Source organism: Carcharodon carcharias, chromosome 21 (assembly GCF_017639515.1).
Source record: "Carcharodon carcharias isolate sCarCar2 chromosome 21, sCarCar2.pri, whole genome shotgun sequence".
Lineage (NCBI taxonomy): Eukaryota > Metazoa > Chordata > Chondrichthyes > Lamniformes > Lamnidae > Carcharodon > Carcharodon carcharias.
Window position 1 is genome coordinate 25,750,393 of NC_054487.1, and position 21,677 is coordinate 25,772,069.

At 45.3% G+C, this 21,677-nt stretch overlaps 1 protein-coding gene across 1 annotated transcript in view; it reads right to left on the reverse strand.

Moving 5' to 3' along the window:
• LOC121293337 (probable tubulin polyglutamylase TTLL1) overlaps nt 1-21,677 on the reverse strand; it is a 75,891-nt gene that overhangs the window by 3,459 nt on the left and 50,755 nt on the right. The window contains exons 6-7 of the mRNA XM_041216291.1: nt 20,900-21,043; nt 15,776-15,862 (exon numbers count right to left, since the gene is read on the reverse strand). Coding sequence (XP_041072225.1) covers nt 15,776-15,862; nt 20,900-21,043 — 231 coding nt within the window. The remainder of the gene's footprint in view (nt 1-15,775; nt 15,863-20,899; nt 21,044-21,677) is intronic.

The following is a 21,677-nucleotide window of genomic DNA, read 5'->3' on the forward strand; positions in this document are numbered from 1 at the left end:
GTTTCACTCTCACATACTTATAACTGCTGTAAGCCTGCCTCACACCCACATCTTGCAGTTTCCACATACTGCCAGCTACTCAATTAAGACAGCCACATTACCAAAGCACGCTCACAGCAATACATTCATTGACATCCTTCACGCTTGAAGGATAAGGTGAAATATAACATGAGGGAGCACTAGAGAACCTGCAGGGAACAGGCACAAGCTAATGTCCTGAGCCACTTGGAGACTGTACTACAAATTATTGAGAACATCCATGATGGTAGTATTTTCCTGTCTTGTGCATCTTCTCAAGTTCCACTTCACCCTCATCCTGCTATGTGACATGAATTACAAGCTGCAGGTGGTGTGACAACCAACCTCTTCCTTCCCAGTCATGCCTCAACACCATTCATTCACCTCAACCTTTTCTTTTTACATTTACACTTTCAGATACCCAAAGAACTGCCATGTGGTCAACCTGTGCAGCCTCACATTGAAGCAAGTGAGCAAAGCAGCATCTGAAGAAGCACCATCACTTGTTCTAACAGCCAGTCACTAGCTCAGCTATTGGCACTATGAGTACTTTAGAGGGTAGTGTAGAGACAGGAGCAGTGCCTGGTGAGCCACAAACACAAGTAGATTCCAGCTATGATACCACAAAAATGATACAAGAGTGGTATAACTTTACATTAAAGAATATGATCACCTATCAGTTTTTTATTAAGACCAATATTACAGCATCCTGGTACAGAACAAGATTTAAGCTGTTTTTACTGAAAACAGTATAACTCAGTCTTCACCATTTTTTAATGGTGATCACCATGTTGGACACGTAAACAGAGCAGTGCCAAGGGAGGCTTTTCAAGGCACCAGAGGCACTATTATCAGTGAGGGCAGAAAAAGGGCCTGTCCCTGCCACGTAATTGGATGGGCCCTGCAAGTCATTTTCCCTAATTGCCTGGCCACTGCACCATCATGGTTGGCTGGCCCCTTCCAGACCACTCGGGCATCTTGCTGATTTCAGGTCCTCCAGTGGGATAACCGCCTCCTGAAATAAATTTCGCCCAATGTCTGAGTGCTGCAGTGGAAGCTCAGATGGAGGTCATGATATCCATCTTTGTTGCCATGCAAGCCAAGCTTAGTGTCATACGGACCCAGAATGCTGCCATCAAGGCTACAGATACCAGTGCTCAAAGGGCATCAGGATCTCGAAGCATCCTGCAACCTGTGCTACAGCAGATTACTAGGGTTGCTGAAGTGCCACCTCAGAAGAGTCGCTGCTGTTCTGTGGTGCTGAAACCTGCTGTCCCCTGTTATGACAGCATTGCTGCTCCAAGCACTACCACTCCCTGCAGATGCTCCAGCAAGCCAACTCAGAATACTGATGCCCATGCTAAGATAGTGCAGTCCAAAGCTGGGCCCTCAAGGCCCAGAGCTGCTCGAGGTCATCCTAAAAGGTCATCCGCAGTCCTCCCCAGTGAAAATCAGCAGCCCATTCCATCAGCCATGCTGCAATCACTGGGATAGCACCGTGTGGGAGCACTAGGCCAGACAATGGCAACCACAAGACAGGAACTAAGATCATAAAATCATAAGAAATAGGAGCAGCAGTAGATCATTCAAGTGCCAGGCAATGAGCCATCTCCAACAAGAGAGAATCTAACCATCGCCCTTTAACATTCAACGGTACTACCATTGCTGAATCCTCCACTATCAACATCCTGGGGGTTACCATTGGCCTGAAACTGAACTGGTCTAGCCATATAAATACTGTGCCTACAAGAGCAGGTCAGAGGTTAGGAATCCTGCGGTGAGTAACTCAGCTCCTGACTCCCCAAAGCCTGTCCACCATCTACAAGGCACAAGTCAGGAGTCTGATGGAATACTCCCCACTTGCCTGGATGCATGCAGCTCCAACACTCGAGAAGCTTGACACCATCGAGGACAAAGCAGCCCGCTTAATTTGGATCTAATCCACAAATATTCACTCCCTCCACCACCAATGCACAGTCGCAGCAGTGTATACCATCTACATTTTTACTTCTCTTTAGCTCGAAGAAGAGTCATACGGACTCGAAACGTTAACTTTGTTTCCCTCTCCACAGTCATACCTGCTGAGTTTTTCCAGCGTTTTCTGTTTTTATGTACCATCTCCAAGATGCACTGCAGTAACTCACCAAGCCTCCTTAGGTAGCACCTTCCAAACCCATGACCACTACCATCTAGAAGGACATGGGCAGCACACACATGGGAACACCACCACCTGCAAGTTCCCCTCCAAGCCACTCAAAAACCTGACTTGGAAATATATCGCCGTTCCTTCACTGTCACTGAGTCAAAATCCTGGAACTCGCTCCATAACAGCAATGTGGGTGTACCTACTTCACATGGACTGCAGCGGCTTAAGAATGCAGCTCAGCACTACCTTCTCAAGGGCAATCAGGGAATGACAATAAATGCTGGTCTAACCAGTGACGCCCATGTTTCATGAATGAACTTTAAAAATTGGCTTGTAAAGCCTGCTCTGCCATTCAATAAGATAACGCTTGATCTGATTGTGGCCTGAACTCTGCATTCCTGCCTGTCCCTCTAATCCTTGATTCCCTTGTCAATCAAAAATTTATCTAACTCAGCCTTGAATATATTCAATAACCCAGCCTCCACTGCTCTCTAGAAGAGAATTCCAAAGACTAACAATTTTCTGAGATCAGAAATTCCTCCTCATCCCCATCTTAAATGAAGACCTCTTATTTTTAAACTGTGTCCCCTAGTTCTAGATTACCCCATGAGGGGAAACTTCCTCTCAGCACCTACAATCCCCTCAGAATTCTACATATTTCAATAAGATCACCACTCATTCTTCGAAACTCCACTGAGTATTAGTACTAATTTGCTTAACTTTTTCTCAGAAGAAACTACTTCATCCCAGGAATCAGTCTACTGAATATACTTGGAATTGCTTCCAATGCAAGTATATCCTACCTTCAGTATGGCGAACAAAACTGTACACAGTATTCTAGATGCAGTCTCACCAATGATCTGTTCAATTCCATCAATGCTGTCCCGCTTTTGTAGTCCATCTCATTTGCAATGAAGACGAACATTCCATTTGCTTTCCTAACTTCTTGCTGTACCTCCATGCTGAATTTTGTTATTCATGGAGACTAATATCCAAATCTCTGCACCACAACATTCTGCAATCTCTCTCCATTTAAATAACATTCTGCCTTTTGATTCTTCCTGCTGTCATGCCAGTACAGGAATGAAGATACTACATTTTTAAAAAAATCTGAATTCCTTTTAAAATGGACACGGATGATCTGTAAGGTAAAAACAAAAAACTGCGGATGCTGGAAATCCAAAACAAAAACAGAATTACCTGGAAAAACTCAGCAGGTCTGGCAGCATCGGCGGAGAAGAAAAGAGTTGATATTTCGAGTCCTCATGACCCTTCAGCAGAACTGGGTGAATCCAATGAGAGGGGTGAAATATAAGCTGGTTTAAGATGGGGGGTTGGGGGGGGGGGGGGGGGGTGGGGGGTGGGGGGAGAGAAGTAGAGGGGGGTGGTGTGGTTGTAGGGACAAGCAAGCAGTGATAGAAGCAGATAATCAAAAGATGTCACAGACAAAAGAACACAGGTGTTAAAGTTGGTGACATTATCTAAACGAATGTGCTAATTAAGAATGGATGGTAGGGCACTCAAGGTATAGCTCTAGTGGGGGCGGTGGGGCATAAAATATTTAAAAATAATGGAAATAGGTGGGAGAAGAAAAATCTATATAAATTATTGGAAAAAACAAAAGGAAGGATCAGAAAGGGGGTGGGGAAGGAGGAGGGAGTTCAAGATCTAAAGTTGTTGAATTCAATATTCAGTCCGGAAGGCTGTAAAGTGCCTAGTCGGAAGATGAGGTGCTGTTCCTCCAGTTTGCATTGGGCTTCACTGGAACAATGCAGCAAGCCAAGGACAGACATGTGGGCAAGAGAGCAGGCTGGAGTGTTAAAATGGCAAGCGGCAGGGAGGTTTGTGTCATTCTTGTGGACAGACCGCAGGTGTTCTGCAAAGTGGTCGCCCAGTTTACGTTTGGTCTCTCCAATGTAGAGGAGACCGCATTGGGAGCAACGAATGCAGTAGACTTAGTTGGGGGAAATGCAAGTGAAATGCTGCTTCACTTGAAAGGAGTGTTTGTGCCCTTGGATGGTGAGGAGAGAGGAAGTAAGAGGGGATCTGTAAGGTGGCTGCTGAGAGGACGCCTGACGTTTGCAAATTCAACAGCCTAGCAAACTTTCTGGAAAATTCCAAATTGTATTTTAATTGGTAGGGGGCTCCCTTGAATGGATACGCCTAAACAGCAGTCTTCTGGGGAATTTCAGACTTGCTATTGTCAAGGCTTACTCCAAAACACAGGGACAATAAACTCCCAGATTTTCTGACTCCAGGTGTGCCATGTAACAAAGGAAGGCTATTGAGACTGAGTATCCACAATGAAGTGTTGAAGACCACTATCTACCTCCTATTATATATCAATGACTTTTGCCCATGTGACTGAAAACTCCTTCGCTATGCAAGACCATCATTTGCCTTCCATTGTGTATCAATGGCCATTCATCATCTGCTCAAAACTGCCCTGTGCTTCTGAAATCCTTTTATTTAAAAACTGAGAGAGACCAGGCTGTCCGCAGAACACTAGCAACAACATCACAGCCGCAAAGAAAGGCAGTCATTTTGCCTTTTTGAGACCTGTGAAACTTAAAGTCTTTTACAAGCCTCCTCTTGCCTGTATTAAACAGCTCTGAGTTCACCTGAAAGAAATTGGATCTCTGGTTACCATAGCCATCAGGGCCTGTCTACACGACTTGCTGAACAGTCTTTACTTTGAAAGAACCCTGACGTTAATCTGAATCTGACCAACCTATAGACTGTGTCACACGCCATCTTATATATGCTGATGACTTATGTGTCACTGCCCAAAGCACTGATTTTAACACCATGGAGAAAACGCTTTCTGAGGCCTTGAAGGGACTAACATCCGACTATGAAGAAAACCACCTTCGCGCAAACCCATCAAAGACGCAAGTTTGTGCATTCCACCTCAGAAATCGTGAAGCCAAACGCCAGCTTAAAGTAACCTGGTGTGGAGCAACACTGACGCATTGCGAGCACCCTATCTACTTAGGAGTCACCCTTGACAGATGCCTCATCCTCAAGAACCACATCGAAAAGACAAAGGCAAAAGTGAGCGCACGAAACAATATCCTAAATAAGCTCACTAACACAAAATGGGGAGCAAGCTCGAAAACATTGCGAACCAGTGCACTCGCTCTTTGCTATTCCACTGCCAAATATGCCTGCCCTGCATGGGAAAGATCTACTCATGCTAAGAGGATGGATGCTGTTCTGGATGCAAGCTGCCGACTTATCACAGGTTGCTTAAAACTAACAAACACCAACAGCTTATATATCCTGGCGGGTATCACTCCCCCTGATATAAGAAGAATGGTAGCCAGCAAGAAAGAGCAACTCCATCAAACATCAGATGAGAGGCACCCTCTCCATGGTCATTCACCTACACCCAGCCACCTAAAGTCAAGGAAGAGCTTCATGAACAGTGTTGTTCTATTACAATCAACCCCATCTGAAGCCCACATCGCCTTGTGGAAAGACTGGCTCACCAGTCTCGAACAACCCCCAGCAATGGAAATTCTACCGGATGAAAGCCTTCCCCCAGGAGCTAATTGCAACTGGGCAACTTGGAAGTGCCTTAGCAGACTTAGGACTGGTGTAGGTCGTTCAAAGATGTCACTAAGCAAATGGGGATATACAACCAGCCCGACAATTTGTGAATGTGGAACTGAGCCACAGACTATGCAACATCTCCTGAAATGCTTATCACTAGAGGGACCCTGCACTGTTGCAGATCTTGCCGAATTCAACAACAAGGTGCAAAAATGTGTCCAGTTCTGGCTGGGCCATGTATAGGCTGTCCATGGACACGATAAGAAGAAGATCTGAATCTGACCCCAGCCATCTGAACTTACCTGAATTTCAATTCCAGAGTCTGAAAAGCTCCCTTCTTCACTGGACTCTCAAAATCATGTGAACTACTAACTTGTCTGTTTGGTTTCAGTATTTGGAGAAGTGCACTACTTTCTTTAATTGTATCTTCCTTGGGTGTGTGTTGTGTGATTGATATAGCAATAGACCTTTCCGGGATCAATGTGTGAATAAATAATATTCCTTATTTAAATCCATGAAAGTCTGTTGCTAGTGACTTCTAAATTGACCACACACTTATGGCAGGGCGAGGTTGGGGACACACATCAGCCTTATAAAAATTAAACTACACTGATTACAGCAGCAAGGAAAGGGCATTGGGGGTTTCAGTCTATCTCTCTCCCCTGACCTTAACACTGCCAAAGTGAACAACCTCATATTTTCCATATTATACTCCTTTGCCAAATTTTTGCCCAATCACTTAACCTTTCTATATCCCTTTGCAGACTCTTTGTATCCTCATCACAGCATGCTTTCCTACCTATCTTTGTATCATTGTCAAAGTTGGCTACAATACAGTCAGTCCCCTCATCAAAGTCGTTCATATATATCGTAAATAGTTGAGGCCACAGCACTGATTCCTGAGGCACTCCACTAGTTATAGTTTGTCAACATGAAAAGGACTCATTTATCCCAACTCTCTGTTTCCTTTTATTTAGCCAATCCTCTATCAATATTAATATGTCTCTCTCAATACCAAGAGTTCTTATCTTGTGCAGCAACCTTTTACGTGGCACCTTGTCGAATGCCTTCTGCAAATCCAAACACACTACATCTACTCGTTCCCCTTTATACAATCTAGTTGTTTCATCCTCAAAGAATTCTATTAAATTTGTCAAACACAATTTCCCTTTTACAAAACCATGTGACTGTTTGATTGGATTATGATTTTCTAAATGTCCTGCTACCACCTCCTTAAATAATGGATTCCAGCATTTTCCCAATGACAAACGTTAGAGTAACTCGCTTATAGTTTCCTGCTTTCTGTCTTCCTTCTTTTCATAAATAGTGCTGTTACATTTGTGGTTTTTCCAATCCGCTGGGACCTTTCCAGATTCATGGGAATTTTAGGAGATTACTGCCAAGGTACCCACCATCTCTGCAGCCATTTCTTTTAAAGCCCTAGGATACAAGTCATCAGGTCCAGAGGACTTGTCATCCTTTAGCCCCGTTAGTTTCCCTAGTACTATTTCTCCAGTGACCATGATTGCTTTAAGTTCCTTCATCTCTTTTCCGCTCTGATTTTCTACTACTCTTGGGGCTGAATCTTCCAGTCGGCATGTGGGGCGGGCCTGACACGCCGACGTGTAAATGACGTGCGATGATGTCGGGCGTGCATCCTGATGTCATCACGCGTCATCTTGATATTTCGTTCAGTAGGCATGTGCCAGAGCCGACTGCAAGCCGACCGAAATGTCAACGCCCTATTAAGGCCATTAAAACTGTAATTACACTAATTAAGAATGCTGCCCATCCAACCTTAAGGCTGAAAACCCAAGCGGCCTTCACATTTTTCAGGAAACCTCATCCACGGGTGGGATGAGTTTTCCTGAAGCTTTTATAAATTGAATAAAGTAATTTCCCCACCTTTACAAACATGTCCCAACTCATGTGACACTGTCACATGAGGGGACATGTTTAAATAAATTTTAACATAATTTATTAAAGTTTTTTTATTGTCTATTCAATCTCCCTGAGGCAGCTCCGTGTCTCAGGGAGATTGCTGTGCCCTTTGGCGTGTATGCGCAGAAGGGCGCAGGCCGTGACTCTCCCTCCTCCCCTTGCCCGCACAGGTAGCACTGCGCTACCAGCCTCATGTTACGCCGGGCAAGCCTTAATTGGCCTGCCCGCGTAAAATGGAAGCGTGCAGCTGATCGTGGGTGACGATCCGCACCCACCCCCGCCCCCACCCCCGCCCAACTGCCATAAGAAAAATTCTGCCCTTGGAATACTTTTTGCATCTTCTGTGACGACAGCTATAAATACTTGTCCAAATTCTCTGCCCTTTTCTTCTTTCCCGTTATTAATTCCCCAGTCTCACCCTTTAAGGAATCAACTCACTTTAGCTACTCTTTTCCTTTTTATATACTTGTAGATGCCTTTACTGTCTGTTTTTATATTTCTTGTTAGTTTTCCCTCATACTCCAATTTCTCCCTCTTTATTTATTTTTTGTCATTCCTTTGTTGGTTTCTAAAATTTTCCCAATCTTCTGAGCTACGATGAATCTTTGCAGCATTGTATGCCATTTCTTTCAATTTGATACCGTTTTTAACTTCTTTATTTAATCACTGAGGCCAGGTTCAAGGATGAATAGTTCAAATTTGTATGTATTACCAGAAGTGCAATTGACAAATTTGTGGAGGAATTTATTTTGGTGGTTTCTATTGCAGGATTTTGGCCAATAGGACTCTGTGATATTCAGCGGCAGAGGAATGGAAAAGTGGGGATTGTGCGGATGTCTTCAAGGGAACCAGAGTCTGATTAGTCTCTCACATACAGCCTGTACAGAACATAGTGTTCTGGTTGTCTCCTTCCTTTCTCCTCCTCTTACTCTTCTTCCTCTTGAGATAGTCACTGAAGACCTGGTGGTAAGGGGTCCACCCTGCCAAGAGCCAGCTTATGTATAATGCAACAGATTAGCTCAAGAGTGGAGACACACTCAGGCAAAGATTGTAGGGCTCCCCCCAGTGCAGCCCATGCAGGAAAGTCATTTTCTTAGAATGCCGATGGCTCTTCCAAGTCTCTTGTATGCATGCTGTACACATGGAGTAAGGGGTTGATGGGAGTCATGAGCTATGCACAGAGAGGGTAGTCCATGTTACCTAACAGCCATCCCATGGTTCATTGTGGTGACTTGAATATGGCAGGAGGGGCTGACTAGTGCAGGATAAAAGTGTCATGGCTTGCTGCCAAAATGCAGGGGTGAGAAATTTCCACCATTTGGCAGATTTCCAACATTGGCTTCTCAGAAATCCACCATTTTAAATTTCTGTTTTGGGGCCAGTAAGCAGCTTTAAAAAAAATCACAGCTCGCTGCCAGTGAGGGGGGGTTCTGACTGCAGAGTTGTGATTGGAGAAGCAGTGAGCAGGGGAGAGACAGGAGATTGCTCCTCCAATCACAGATTCTGCCTCTCCCAAGCTTGCTGCTTCAGCTCCTCTAATCACAGGTTTCCTCCCTCCTGCTCTTGCTGCTCCCTCAGAGCCGGAATCTATGATAGAAAGAGCAGCAAGAGCGGGAGGGGGAGAGGGAACCTGCTGGAGAAGCTGGAGCAGTTATTCTGGCTGGTTCCTTTGCCACCAGGCTGTACCATTACCAATCATTCGGCATCCTGTGAGAGACCAAGGAGAGGAGCAGAAAATGAAAAAAGAGAAGGGAGTCTCCACCAGTAACGTGGCCAGAACAGGCTCGGGGAGCCATCACTCAGGCTGGTGCCTGGCTCGGTTTGGCCGCTGTTCCCAACCACAGCTCGATCCACTCCTGGGAATTGAAGGGCACTAATTTAGTCCCCTTCACTTCTTGTGATACTTTGTTAAACCACCAGTGAATTATTTATTAACTGGGTAGACTTTGTGGGAAAAGGAGGGGGGCCTGTGACTCGTAAGGAAGGTAAGAAGAGGGGGGAATGGTGTTCCCAACTCCCAAATCCCAAACCTGGCTGTCCTCACACGCTGGACTGGACACGGCATTCACCTGGATACATGCTGTGGTGCTCAGATTGCAATTAACGCACGGTCTCCACAGAAGATGCCCTCACAGCACACCCACAATCCTCTCCCTCTCTCTCCCCTCTCCCTCTCTTTCCCCCTCTCTGTTCTCCCAACCTCTCTCCCCACTTCCACCGTCCCCACTTCCATCTCTCTCACCACTTCCCTTTCTCTCCCCCACTTCCTCCCCTCCCTTCTCTCCCCCTCCAGTTCGAACCCTCTCTCCCCCTCTCCCCCCTCGTCTGTCCCCCAACCTCCCTCTGTCCAGTATCACTGATACTTGGTAGGGTTTGTATTCTATTCCTTTATAATGAGCTAACTGGAAAGTCAGCATCCTGGCCAGATCAGGTGGCTATTAGATTTAGAGTCCAAAAATCAGCCCAACTGCATTCATCACAGAGCACATTCACAATCCCACCCATTCAAAGAGGCCTAGAAGCATTTGCATTTCACCACAGATCATGTAAAGTGCTATTATCTTCCAGTCTCTCATGCTGCAGTGACTTAGCTGCTTCATGCTGTAATGTGTACATGATTCCTTCTCACAAAATGTTTTCAGACCTTTTTGTCTTTGGCCACTCTCATCCCTGAAGAGGGCAAGAATTCACTGACATGATGCTCTGTGCATGGTTGTACACCAATTCACATTAAGGGAATGGAACCCTTTGTGACTCTGGTACATCTCCCTGTTGAAACACAGTGTCAGCAGAGCCATGTGCATGCACTGATGGCTCCCCACACCATTCTGAATCCCACTACACTAGCAAAGCCACGTTCCCACTCCTACTGCTTCTCTCCAATTAGAGAGAAGACAATCAAGTTCTCACTCCTTGACTCATAACCTCTGTGGACTGGCTATCAGAATCGAATTGCCACTCCACTCCTAGTTTCCTACTTTGAAATCCAGCTGCTCCTTTCTAACACAACCTTCTGACTCAGGCCAGGCAAGAACTGTTGCAGCAGGTTCCCAAGACCTTGTGGGCAGCTGAATCACAGATAGGGATAACATGCCCCCTTTTTTGCTAGCTGCCGTAAAATAGATAAGTTTAAAGCTCCATCCACTTTGAGAAACCAGGGAAAAGATACGTTTGTAAGCTAATTGGGTAGAATTGGGGGTCAGGGGGGGTCAGTTGGTCGATGGGGTGTTGGTTGGTTGAGAGGGGTCAGGTGGTTGGGGGGGAGTTGAATAGATTGGGTGGTCGGTGGGTGGGTCAGGTGATCAAAGGTGAGGAGGTGGGGAGGTGCTGTGGTGGTCAGGGGTGGGGGGAGTCCCGTGGCATGTTGGGGGCAGTAGTCAGGGAAGGGTGTGGGTTTGTGGGGGCTGAGAGTGTTTGAGAGTGGTTCAAAATGGCAGATCATATGATTAGCATTAGACACTGAGTGATGTCACAATCTGCCTACTGATATGTCTACTCTGCACGATTCCATGCCATTCTGCACATGGGGAGGTGGTGGACCAGTAACCAGAAATGCAGAGTAATGCTCTAGGAATCAAAGTTCAAATCCCACTATGGCATGTTGGTAGAGTTTGAATTGAATAAAAATCTGAAAATAAAAGTTGAATGATGACCATGAAAACATTGTCAATTGTCGTAAAAACCCATCAGGTTCACTAATGTCCTTTATGGAAGGAAATCTGCTGCCCTTACCTAGTCTGGCCTACATGTTACTCCAGCTATGTGACTGTATGTGGTTTACTCTTAAGTGCCCGAGCAAGCCATTCAGGAAATTGGATAAGGAATGAATGCCAGATGGACCGCCTGGCATTGACCTAGGCACCGGAAACACCTACAGCAAACTCAGCCCTGTCAACCCTGCAAAGTCATCCTTACTCCTTACTAACATCTGAAGGCTTGTGCCAAAATTTGGAGAGCTGAATCACAGTCTAGTCAAACAACACAGTCATACTCATGGAATCATACCTTACAGATAATATCCCAGACATCGCCATCACATCCCTGGGTATGTCCTGTCCCACCCGTAGGACAGACCCAACAGAGGAGGCAGCAAAGTGGTATACAGTCGGTCGAGGGTTGGTTGGGGGGGGGCAGTGTGGAGTTGCATGGGAGTCCTCAGCATCGACTACGGACAACATAAGATCTCATGGCATCAGGTCATGGCAAACATGGGCAAGGAAACCTCCTGCTGATTACCACGTACTGTCCCCCACCCCGCCACCTCAGCTGAATCGCTGCTCCTCCATGTTGAATACCACCTGGAGGAAGCATTGAGGGTAGCAAGGGTGCAGAATGTACTCTGGGTGGGGGGCTTCAATGCCCATCACCAAGAGTGGCTCTGTAGCGCCATTACAGACTGAGTCCTAAAGGACATAGCTACTAGACTGGGTCTGCAGCAGGTGATGAGGGAACCAACAAGAGAAAAACATTCTTGACCTCATCCTCACCGATCTGCCTGCCAAAGTTGCATCTGTTCATGACAGTATTAATAGGAGTGACCACCGCACAGGCATTGTGGAGATGAAGCCCATCTTCACATTGAGGATACCCTCCATCATGTTGTGTGGCATGACTACCGTGCTAAATGGGATAGATTTTGAACAGATCAAGCAACTCAAGACTGGGCAGTCATGAGGAACTGTGGGCAGCAGCAGAGCTGTACTCAACTACAATCTTCAACCTCATAGCCCGGCATATCCTCCACTCTACCATTATCACCAAGCCATGGGATCAACCCTGGTTCAATGAGGAGTGCAGAAGGACATGCCAGGAGCAGCACCAGGCATACTGTCAACCCAGTGAAGCTATAACACAGGACTATTTGAGTGCCAAACAGCATAAGCAGCAAGTGATAGAAATAGCTAAGCACAACCAACGGATCAGATTTAAACTCTGCAGTTCTGCCACACCCAATCATGAATGGTGGTGGGCAATTAAGCAATTCATTGGAGGAGGAGGCTCCACAAATATCCCCATCCTCAATGGTGGGGGAGCCCAGCACACCAGTGCAAAAGATAAGGTTGAAGCATTTGCAACAATGTTCAGCCAGAAGTGCCTAGTGGATGATCCATCTTGGCCTCCTCTAGAGGTCCCAAGCATCACAGATGCCAGCTTTCAGTCAATTTGATTCACTCCACATGATATCAAGAAACGGCTGAAGACACTGGATACTGCAATATTGTCCCAGATAACATTATGCCCTGACAATATTCCGGCAGTGGTACTGAAGACTTGTGCTCCTAGCCAAGCTGTTCCAGTACGGCTACAACACTGGCACTTACCCGGCTATGTGGAAAATTGCCCAGGAATGTCTTGTACGTAAAAAGCAGGACAAATCCAACATGGCCAATTACCAGCCCATCAATCTACTCTCGATCATCAGTAAAGTAATGGAAGGGGTCATCAACAATGCTATCAAGCAGCACTTGCTTAGCAATGACCTGCTCTCTGATGCTCAGTTTGGGTTCCACCAGGGTCATTCAGATTCTGACCTCATTACAATCTTGGTTGAAACATGGACAAAAGAGCTGAACTCCCGAAGTGAGGTGAGAGTGACTGCTCTTGACATCAAGGCAGCATTTGACCAAGTGTGGTATCAAGGAGCCCTAGCAAAACTAGAGTCAATGGGAATTGGGGGGAAAACTCTTGTGGTTTAAATCATACCTAGCACAAAGGAAGATGATTGTGGTTGTTGAAATTCGATCATCTCAGGTCCAGGACATAATTGCAGGAGTTCCTCAGGGTATTGTTCTAGGCCTAACTATCTTTAGCTGCTTCATCAATGACCTTCCTTCCATCATAAGGTCAGAAGTGGGGATGTTCATTGATGATTGCAAATTGTTCAGCACCATTCGTAACTCCGCAAATACTGAAACAGTCCATGTCCAAATGCAGCAAGACCTGGACAACCTTCAGGCTTGGGCTGACAAGTGGCAAGTAACATTCATGCCCCATAAGTGCCAGGCAATGACCATCTCCAGCAAGAGAGAATCTAACCATCACCCTTGTCATTCAATGGTATTACCATCATTGAATTCCCCATTATCAATATCCTGGGGGTTACCATTGACCAGAAACCAAACTAGCTATATAAATACTGTGGCTATAAGAACAGGTTAGAGGCTAAGAATCCTGTGGCATATAACTCACCTTCTGACTCCCCAAAGCCTATCTACCATCTACAAGGCACAAGTCAGGAGTGGTTGCTTGGATGAGTGCAGCTCCAACAACACTCAAGTAGCTTGACACCATCCAGGACAATGCAGCCTGCTTGATTGGCATCCTATCCACAAACATTCACTCCCTGCACCACCGAAGCACATTGACAGCAGTGTGTACTATCTACAAGATGCACTGCAGGACCTCAACAAGCATCCTTAGACAGCACCTTCCAAACACACAACTGCTATCATCTAGAAGGACAAGGGCAGCAGACACATGGGAACACCACCATCTGGAAGTTCCCCTCCAACCCACTCACCATTCTGACTTGGAAATATATCACCCTTCCTTCACTATCGCTGGGTCAAAATCCCAGAACTCCCTCCCTAACAGCACTGTGGGTGTACCCACACCACATGGACTGCAGCGGTTGAAGGCAGCAGCTCACCACCACCTTCTCAAATGCAATTAGGGATGGGCAATAAATGCTGACCTAGCCAGCGAAGCCCACATCCAATGAGTGAATAAAAAGTAAATGGTGGGCTGCCCTGGAAATGTCCAGAAGCCAATTGGCTGCCATTTTCAGCATCTTGGGCTCCTAGTACTGACACCAGTGGCACTACTGAGCACAGTTTGGTGGCCATAGACTGAAACAACTGATTGTTGATAACATTTCTCTCTCCCTTCTTGCATGCTTACAAGATATCTTTGTTCACCCTCTCCTTTGAAGTTAATGACTCAGGGTGTGTGGTTGCATGGACAACAACACACACCCCATATTTTGGTTACTATTCTTTTTGTGCAATGGTGCCTCATTCTTTTCAAAACGGCCGTGATGCATGTTAAATTGGGCTCCATAGCATCACCAGTGCAGCTGCTGTGGAAGCACCAAAGACAAATAATGGTGGCTGAATGCTTCTCGCTACATCCTGCATGGCTACCCTAACTGACAGTGCACCTGCGTGGGTGTACCACACTGGAACTCGAAGAGTGGGCAGATTGTAATATCAGTCAGCCTCTCAGCTGATTCAACACACACTCTGCTAATTTGGACCCCCAGGTACAGTTAATGACCTCTTCTTACATGCCCCAAAAAGGCTCTTGACGAATTCTCCCCCAAGATCTTTTACATCCATCTGAACAGACAGAGGGAAACTCATTTAACATTTCATTGAGAAATGTCACCTCTTATATTGCAGCATTCATTAATATTTCATTAGTATTTCATGGAAGTTTCTGCCTAGATTGTGGCCCTGAATTTCCATAGCCCCAGTGTTACACTCGTGGCCTAAGTCATCCAGGAGTGCAACAGAAGGAGTAAGCAGACAGCTGAGACCTGAATATGTCGAATCTCAATCCAAGGCACAAGACATTGAAATTTGTTTGGGAGAGAACTTCTGTCTGTCCCAAACATGGCTTATGATGCCAGAGTGGATGAGATCAAGGGAGAGAATTCACTGGCCTCCCCAAGGCTGAGCAGCCTGGAGGTCAGAATGAATCCAAGATATAGAAGCAGTTGTAGGGCCAGATCGAGTCCCATGTCCTGCCCCGGTCTTCCTTTAAAATCCTGGCTGCAGTATGGTTTTCAAACTCTTTGTGAAGACAGCCAATTGGAACGATCAAACAGTGGCATGGCAGCTTAAAAAATGATTTACCAGCACCACTTTTCATATACTTTCCCTCAGTGACAGTAATGCGGTTACCGATCATTTTCTTAGTAATTAGATTATCTGGATGCTCGAAGGGTTCAGAGGTCATTGTGGTTCCAACTGTGGAGCATAAACAAGATTTTTTGGCTGCTATTATTATTCAATGTTAGGATCCTTTTTCTGCAACTGAATTAAACTGTTAACAACAAGTTATAAATCGCTGAATTATATTAATACCAATCTTCAGTTATTCAGAGCCATTTACCTCAATAAGCCAAGGCTTCAGTTTGCTATCAATGATAATGTCATAGCCATAACATTCAAAGCAGTGTTTGTCATTGATCATCACAGGCTGCAAAAACAAAAAGAATAAAATTCTCAGGTGAAATGTCATAATCTGCATGACTGTTAAAATAGGCATGAATTTTTAAATGGATGACAGCTCACAAAGAAGTTATTTTTTGTCTTTTGTGCAAGGCTTAACATTAAATGGACATTGCTTCTGTGTGCAATACAATTACTATTTGACACAAAATGATAAGAAGGTGAAGACTGGAGAAATCATAATGCTGTTGTGAAAAATGATTAAAAGCTCTCAGACACTGACAGGCATTTATGTTAATCATATTTTGAGGGAATTAGGGATTCATCACTATTCAAGGGGGAAAACAATATTAGGTGAGCCTTTGATAGACATGTGTCCCCTTGCCCAATGTGATTTATGCCAGCTTCCTTATTTCTGAAGACTACCAAAATTTGGATTCAGATGACAAAATGTGGTGGAGATTAATTCCACTGTTAACAGAATTTGGGCCCACATTTCAAGGTGGGAAAAAGGCATGTTTCAACACACCTAGAAAAACAATCAGGATAGCTATGGATGATATCCAGAGATGTTATAACAATGCAACAGACTTTGTCTCTAGCAGTAGCATACAGAAGCAGAGGAAAAGGACAGTGCTTCTTAAGTTCCTTGTTACCACATTGCTTTGGGCAAGAGACAGAAAAATTATCCCAATGTATGTGGGCTCCACAATTGTAAAAGGGCAGACTATGTCTGTGTTTTGTATCCTGGAATTTCAGCCAGCTTGGCAGTAGTGGTGCTATCGAGCTACTCTTGAAGTCCCCCAACCAGAGTACATTTTGTGCCCTTGCTATCCTCAGTGTTTCTTCCAAGTGGTGTTCACCAAGAGTGGCTCGGTAAAACCACAACTGACTGAACTGAAGGACATATCTGCCTGACTTAGGCCTGCAGCAGGTAGTGAGGGAACCAACAAGAAGGAAAATCCTGCTTGACCTCATCCTCACAATTTGCCATTTACAAATCTGTGCTGGCTCTCCTTAATTAGCTCAAACCTCTTTGTTGATTTTTTTCCCACCTGATTATGGATTCCAAAACCTTACCCAGCACTGATCTTAAACAAACTGACCTGTAGTTGCTAGGACTGTCCTTACTCCCTTTCGTGAATAAGGGTGTCATGTATGAATGAAAATGGACAGACCACCTGGCATCGACTTAGGCACTGGAAATGACAATGGCAAACCCAGCCTTGTCGTCCCTGCAAAACCCTCTCTGCTAACATCTAGAGGCTTGTGCCAAAATTGGGAGAGCTGTCCCACAGATTAATCAAACTACAGCCTGACATAGTCATACTCACAAAAACATACTTGACAGAAATGTCCCAGGACCCATGATCACCATATCCCTGGGTATATCCTGCCCCACTCGCAGAATGGATCCACCAGAGGTGGTGGCACAGGGATATATAGTCAAGAGGGAGTTGCCCTGGGAGTCCTCGACATTAACTCTGGTCCCCATGAAGTCTCATGGCATCAAATCAAACTTGGGCAAGGGAACTTCATGCTGATATCCACCTATCGCCGCCCCCCCCCCCCCACCTCAGCTGATGAATCAGTGCACCTCCACGTTGAACACCACTTGGAGGAAGCACTGAGGGTAGCAAAGGTACAGAATGTACTCTGGGTGGGGGAACTTCAATATCCATCACCAAGAGTGGCTCGCCAGCACCACCACAGACCGAGCTGGCCAAGTCCTAAAGGACATAATTGTGAGACTGGGTCTACGGCAAGTGGTGAGCAAACCAACGAAAGGGATCCTTTTTCTGCAACTGAATTAAGCTATTAATGACAGAAATTATAAATCAATGGGCAGGATTTTACACGTCGATGAACAGGGGTGGGGCCCGCTCGCCGACACGTAAAATGACACACGGTGACGTTGGGGGGAACTCCCGACATCACTGCGCCTCATTTAAATTTTCAGGAAGGTGGGATTGCAGCAAAATCAGCTGCCCACCTGCCGACCTGTTAATGGCCAATTGAGGCCATTGACAGAGGCAATTAAATAATTAAAGGACCTGCCCGTCCAACCTTAAGGTTGGTGGGCAGGCCAGGAGCCCCGGCTCGAATTAGAAAAAGCATGAAACCTCATGCACGGGTGGGATGAGATTTCATGTAGGTTTTTAAAAATTTTGATAAAGTTTTGGTAAAAATTATGGACATGTCCTAACTCATGTGACATTGTCACTAGAGGGGGCATGTTCGGGAAATTTTATTTTTCTATTTTTAGGTTTACGGTCGATCTCCCTGAGGCAGCACTTAGCCTCAGGGAGATGAGTGCGCTCTTTCGTGCGCATGCGCAAAAGAGCACACTCTTGATTTTGGGAGTTCATCCTCCGTCTGCACTGGGAGCCAATCAGAAGCGGGCCTGTGCATGCCCGCCATTCAACTACTACCCCCCCCCACCCCCGACATGGGGAAAATTCAGCCCACTGAATTGTATCAATGTCAATCTTCAGTTATTCAGCGCTTGACCTGGTCTTCACCAATCTGCCTATCGTAGATATGAACATGACAGTATTGGTAGGAGTGACCACCGCACAATCCTTGTGCAGAAAAGGTCCTGTCTTTACACTGAGGATACCCTCCATTGTTTGTGTAGCACCATCATAGTACTAAGTGAGATAGATTCAGAACAGATCTGGGAGCTCAAAACTAGGCATCCATGAAGTGCTGTGGGTCAGCAACAGCACCAGAATTGCATTCAACCAAAATTTGTTATCTCATGGCCTGGCATATCCCTCACTTTATCATTACCATCAAGCCAGGCGGTCAACACTGGTTCAATGACAAGTGTAGGAGAGAATGCCAGGAGCAGCACCTAGCATACCTAAAAATGAGGTGTCAACCTGGTGAAGCTATAATACAAAACTATACCCATATTGAATAGCAGGAACAGCATGAAACGGAGCTAAGCAATCCCACAGCCAACGGATCAGATCTAAGCTCTGCAGTCCTGCCGCATCCTGTCATGAATGGTGATGGACAATTAAACAACTAACAAGAGGAGAAGGCTCCACAAACATCTCCCCTCTTCAAAGATTGGGTAGCCCAGAACATCAGTGCAAAAGACAAGGGACAAGGTTTAAGAATTTGCAACCTTCTTCAGCTAGAAGTGCTATGTGGATGACCGATCTCAAATACCTCCTGAGATTCCCAATATTATAAATCCCTGTCTTCAACCTATCTGATTCACTATAATCACAACTAATATCAAGAAATGGCTAAAAGCACTGGGTATAGCAAAGGCTATGGATCCTGACAACATCCCAGCAGTAGTATGGATGACTAGTGCTCCAGAACTAGCCTTGCCACTAGCTAAGCTGTTCCAGTACAGCTACAATGCTGTCATCCACCCAACATTGTGAAAAATTGCCTAGGTATGTTCTGTCCACCAAAAGCAGGACAAATCCAAAGCAGCATTAATATCTTATTGGTCTACTCTCGATCATCAGCAAAGTGATAGAAGGCGTCTTCAACAGTGCTATCATACAGAACTTACACAGCAATAACCTGCACGCCAATGCTCAGTTTGGATTCTGCCAGGGCTATTTAGCTCCAGACAAAAAGCAAAAAACTGTGGGTGCTGGAAATCCAAAACAAAAACAAAAATACCTGGAAAAACTCAGCAGGTCTGGCAGCATCTGTGGAGAGGAGCACAGTTAATGTTTCGAGTCCAAATGACCCATGGGACTCGAACGTTTACTGTGCTCCTCCCTGCAGATGCTGCCAGACCTGCTGAGTTTTTCCAGGTATTTTTGTTTCTATTTAGCTCCAGACTCATTACAGCCTTATTCCAAATGTGAACAAAAAGGCCGAAGTCAGAAGTTGAGGTGAGAGTGACTGCTCTTGACATCAAGGCAGCATTTGACTGAGTGTGGCATTAAAGGGCCCTAGTAAAATGGAAGTCAATGGCAATCGGGGGAAATCTCTCCACTGATTGAAGTCATATCTCGCACAAGAAAGGTGGTTGTGGTTGTTGGAGGCCAATCATCTCAGTCTCAGGACATTGCTGCAGGAGTTCCTCAGTGTCCTAGGTCCAACCATCTTCATCAGCTGCTTCATCAATTACTTTCCTTCCATAAAAAAGTCAGAAGTGAGTATGTTCGCTGATGATTACACAATGTTCAACACCATCTGTAACTCCTGAGATTTTGAAGCAGTCCATGTCCACATGCAGCAAGATCTGAACAACATAATCTGATAATTGGAAGGTAACATTTGCATCACACAAGTGCCAGGTAGTGAACATTTCCAACAAGAGAAAATCTAACCATCTCACCTTGATGTTCAATGTTGTTTACCATTGATGAATCCTTCACCATCAACATCCTGGAGGTCACCACTGACTAGAAACTGAACTGGACTAGTCATCTAAATATGGTAGGCCTCAACAACAGATGAGAGACTGGGGATTCTGCAGAGAGCAACTCATCTCCTGACTCCCCAAAGTCTGTCTATCTAGAGGTCAAGAGTGTGACGCAATACTCTCCACTTACCTGGATGATTGCAGCTCCAAGAATACTCAAAAAGCTTGACACCATCCAGGACAAAGTAGCCCACTTGATCTATTACCTTAAACATTCGCTCCCTCTGCCAGCAGCTTCCAAACTCATGAACTTTACCATCTAGAATGACAATTAGAAGCAAATGCATTGGAACACCACTGCCTGCAATTTCCCCTCCAAGCCAAAGGCACCATCCTGACTTGGAAACATATTACTGTTCCTTCACAATCGCCAGATCAAAAACCTGGAATTCCCTCCCTAACAGAAATGTGGATGTACCTACACCACATAGACTGTGGCTTGGCTGTCTTGCCTCCATTTAAATCAAAAGTTGGTGGGTTGGAGGTTGATTGGGTTCAAGTTTGACATTTTTAAAATATTCACATCCAACCTGACTCAAACCCGCCCACTCTTTGGGGGTTAAGATTGTCCCCAGAATTGATTACATATCAGAGTCCTTTTCAATATTTTCACACCTCTTCCTCTTCTGGATACTCACTAAATGTTAAAGTTATACTCACAGCTACAGCTTTCAGTGATTGTACAATTATCCAGTAGATTTCGTCAAACAGTTTATCAGTGACCTTCTTTCCTCGTGTGCTCTCAAGGTAGAGTTTCAAATTTGCCACACTCCACTTTCCACCATGAATAGGATTATAGTCATCCTTTAAAAAAATAGATGAAAAGCATATTTAAAAAGCTTTTGATTGTTACATAGACTAAGGCTTGAATTTTCAATCCTGGGTCAGGACCATTGCCAGCTTTGCAAACCCGGTTCCTGAAAAACAGCCCTGGAAGTTCTGATTTTTGCTTGGGGATAGTAGGGGGGAGGTGTAATGAGAGTTGTGTTGACAACCCCGGAAACAGTTTGGAAGCAGTATAGGGGCTGTGAGGTGCACAGGCGGGCTGGGAAAAAGGCTGGCTTCATTGATTCAGCACATTGTCCCAGTTGCAAAAATCCCCCAAAAAACAGCCCTCTAGCCCTCAACCAACACACTCTCCATGCTCCATCTATGCCAACACATGCCACCTTCTACCCCTCCACCCAACCCCCATGGCCCTTCATAGCCTCTCTGCCAACCTCTGTCCCTCCACCCATCCCCCATGTTCCTTTTTGGCCCCATGCAAACTTGGTGGCAACTCAAGCCAACATATGCCCCCCACCCACCACCATTTTCCCTTATACCCTTCATGCCAACTCATTCATAATCCACTGTGGGCAGACCTCAAGACCCATGCTTACAGGAAATAAAGTATTGATGAATTAACTAATAAACAAAACACTCTCATTGCTAAGAA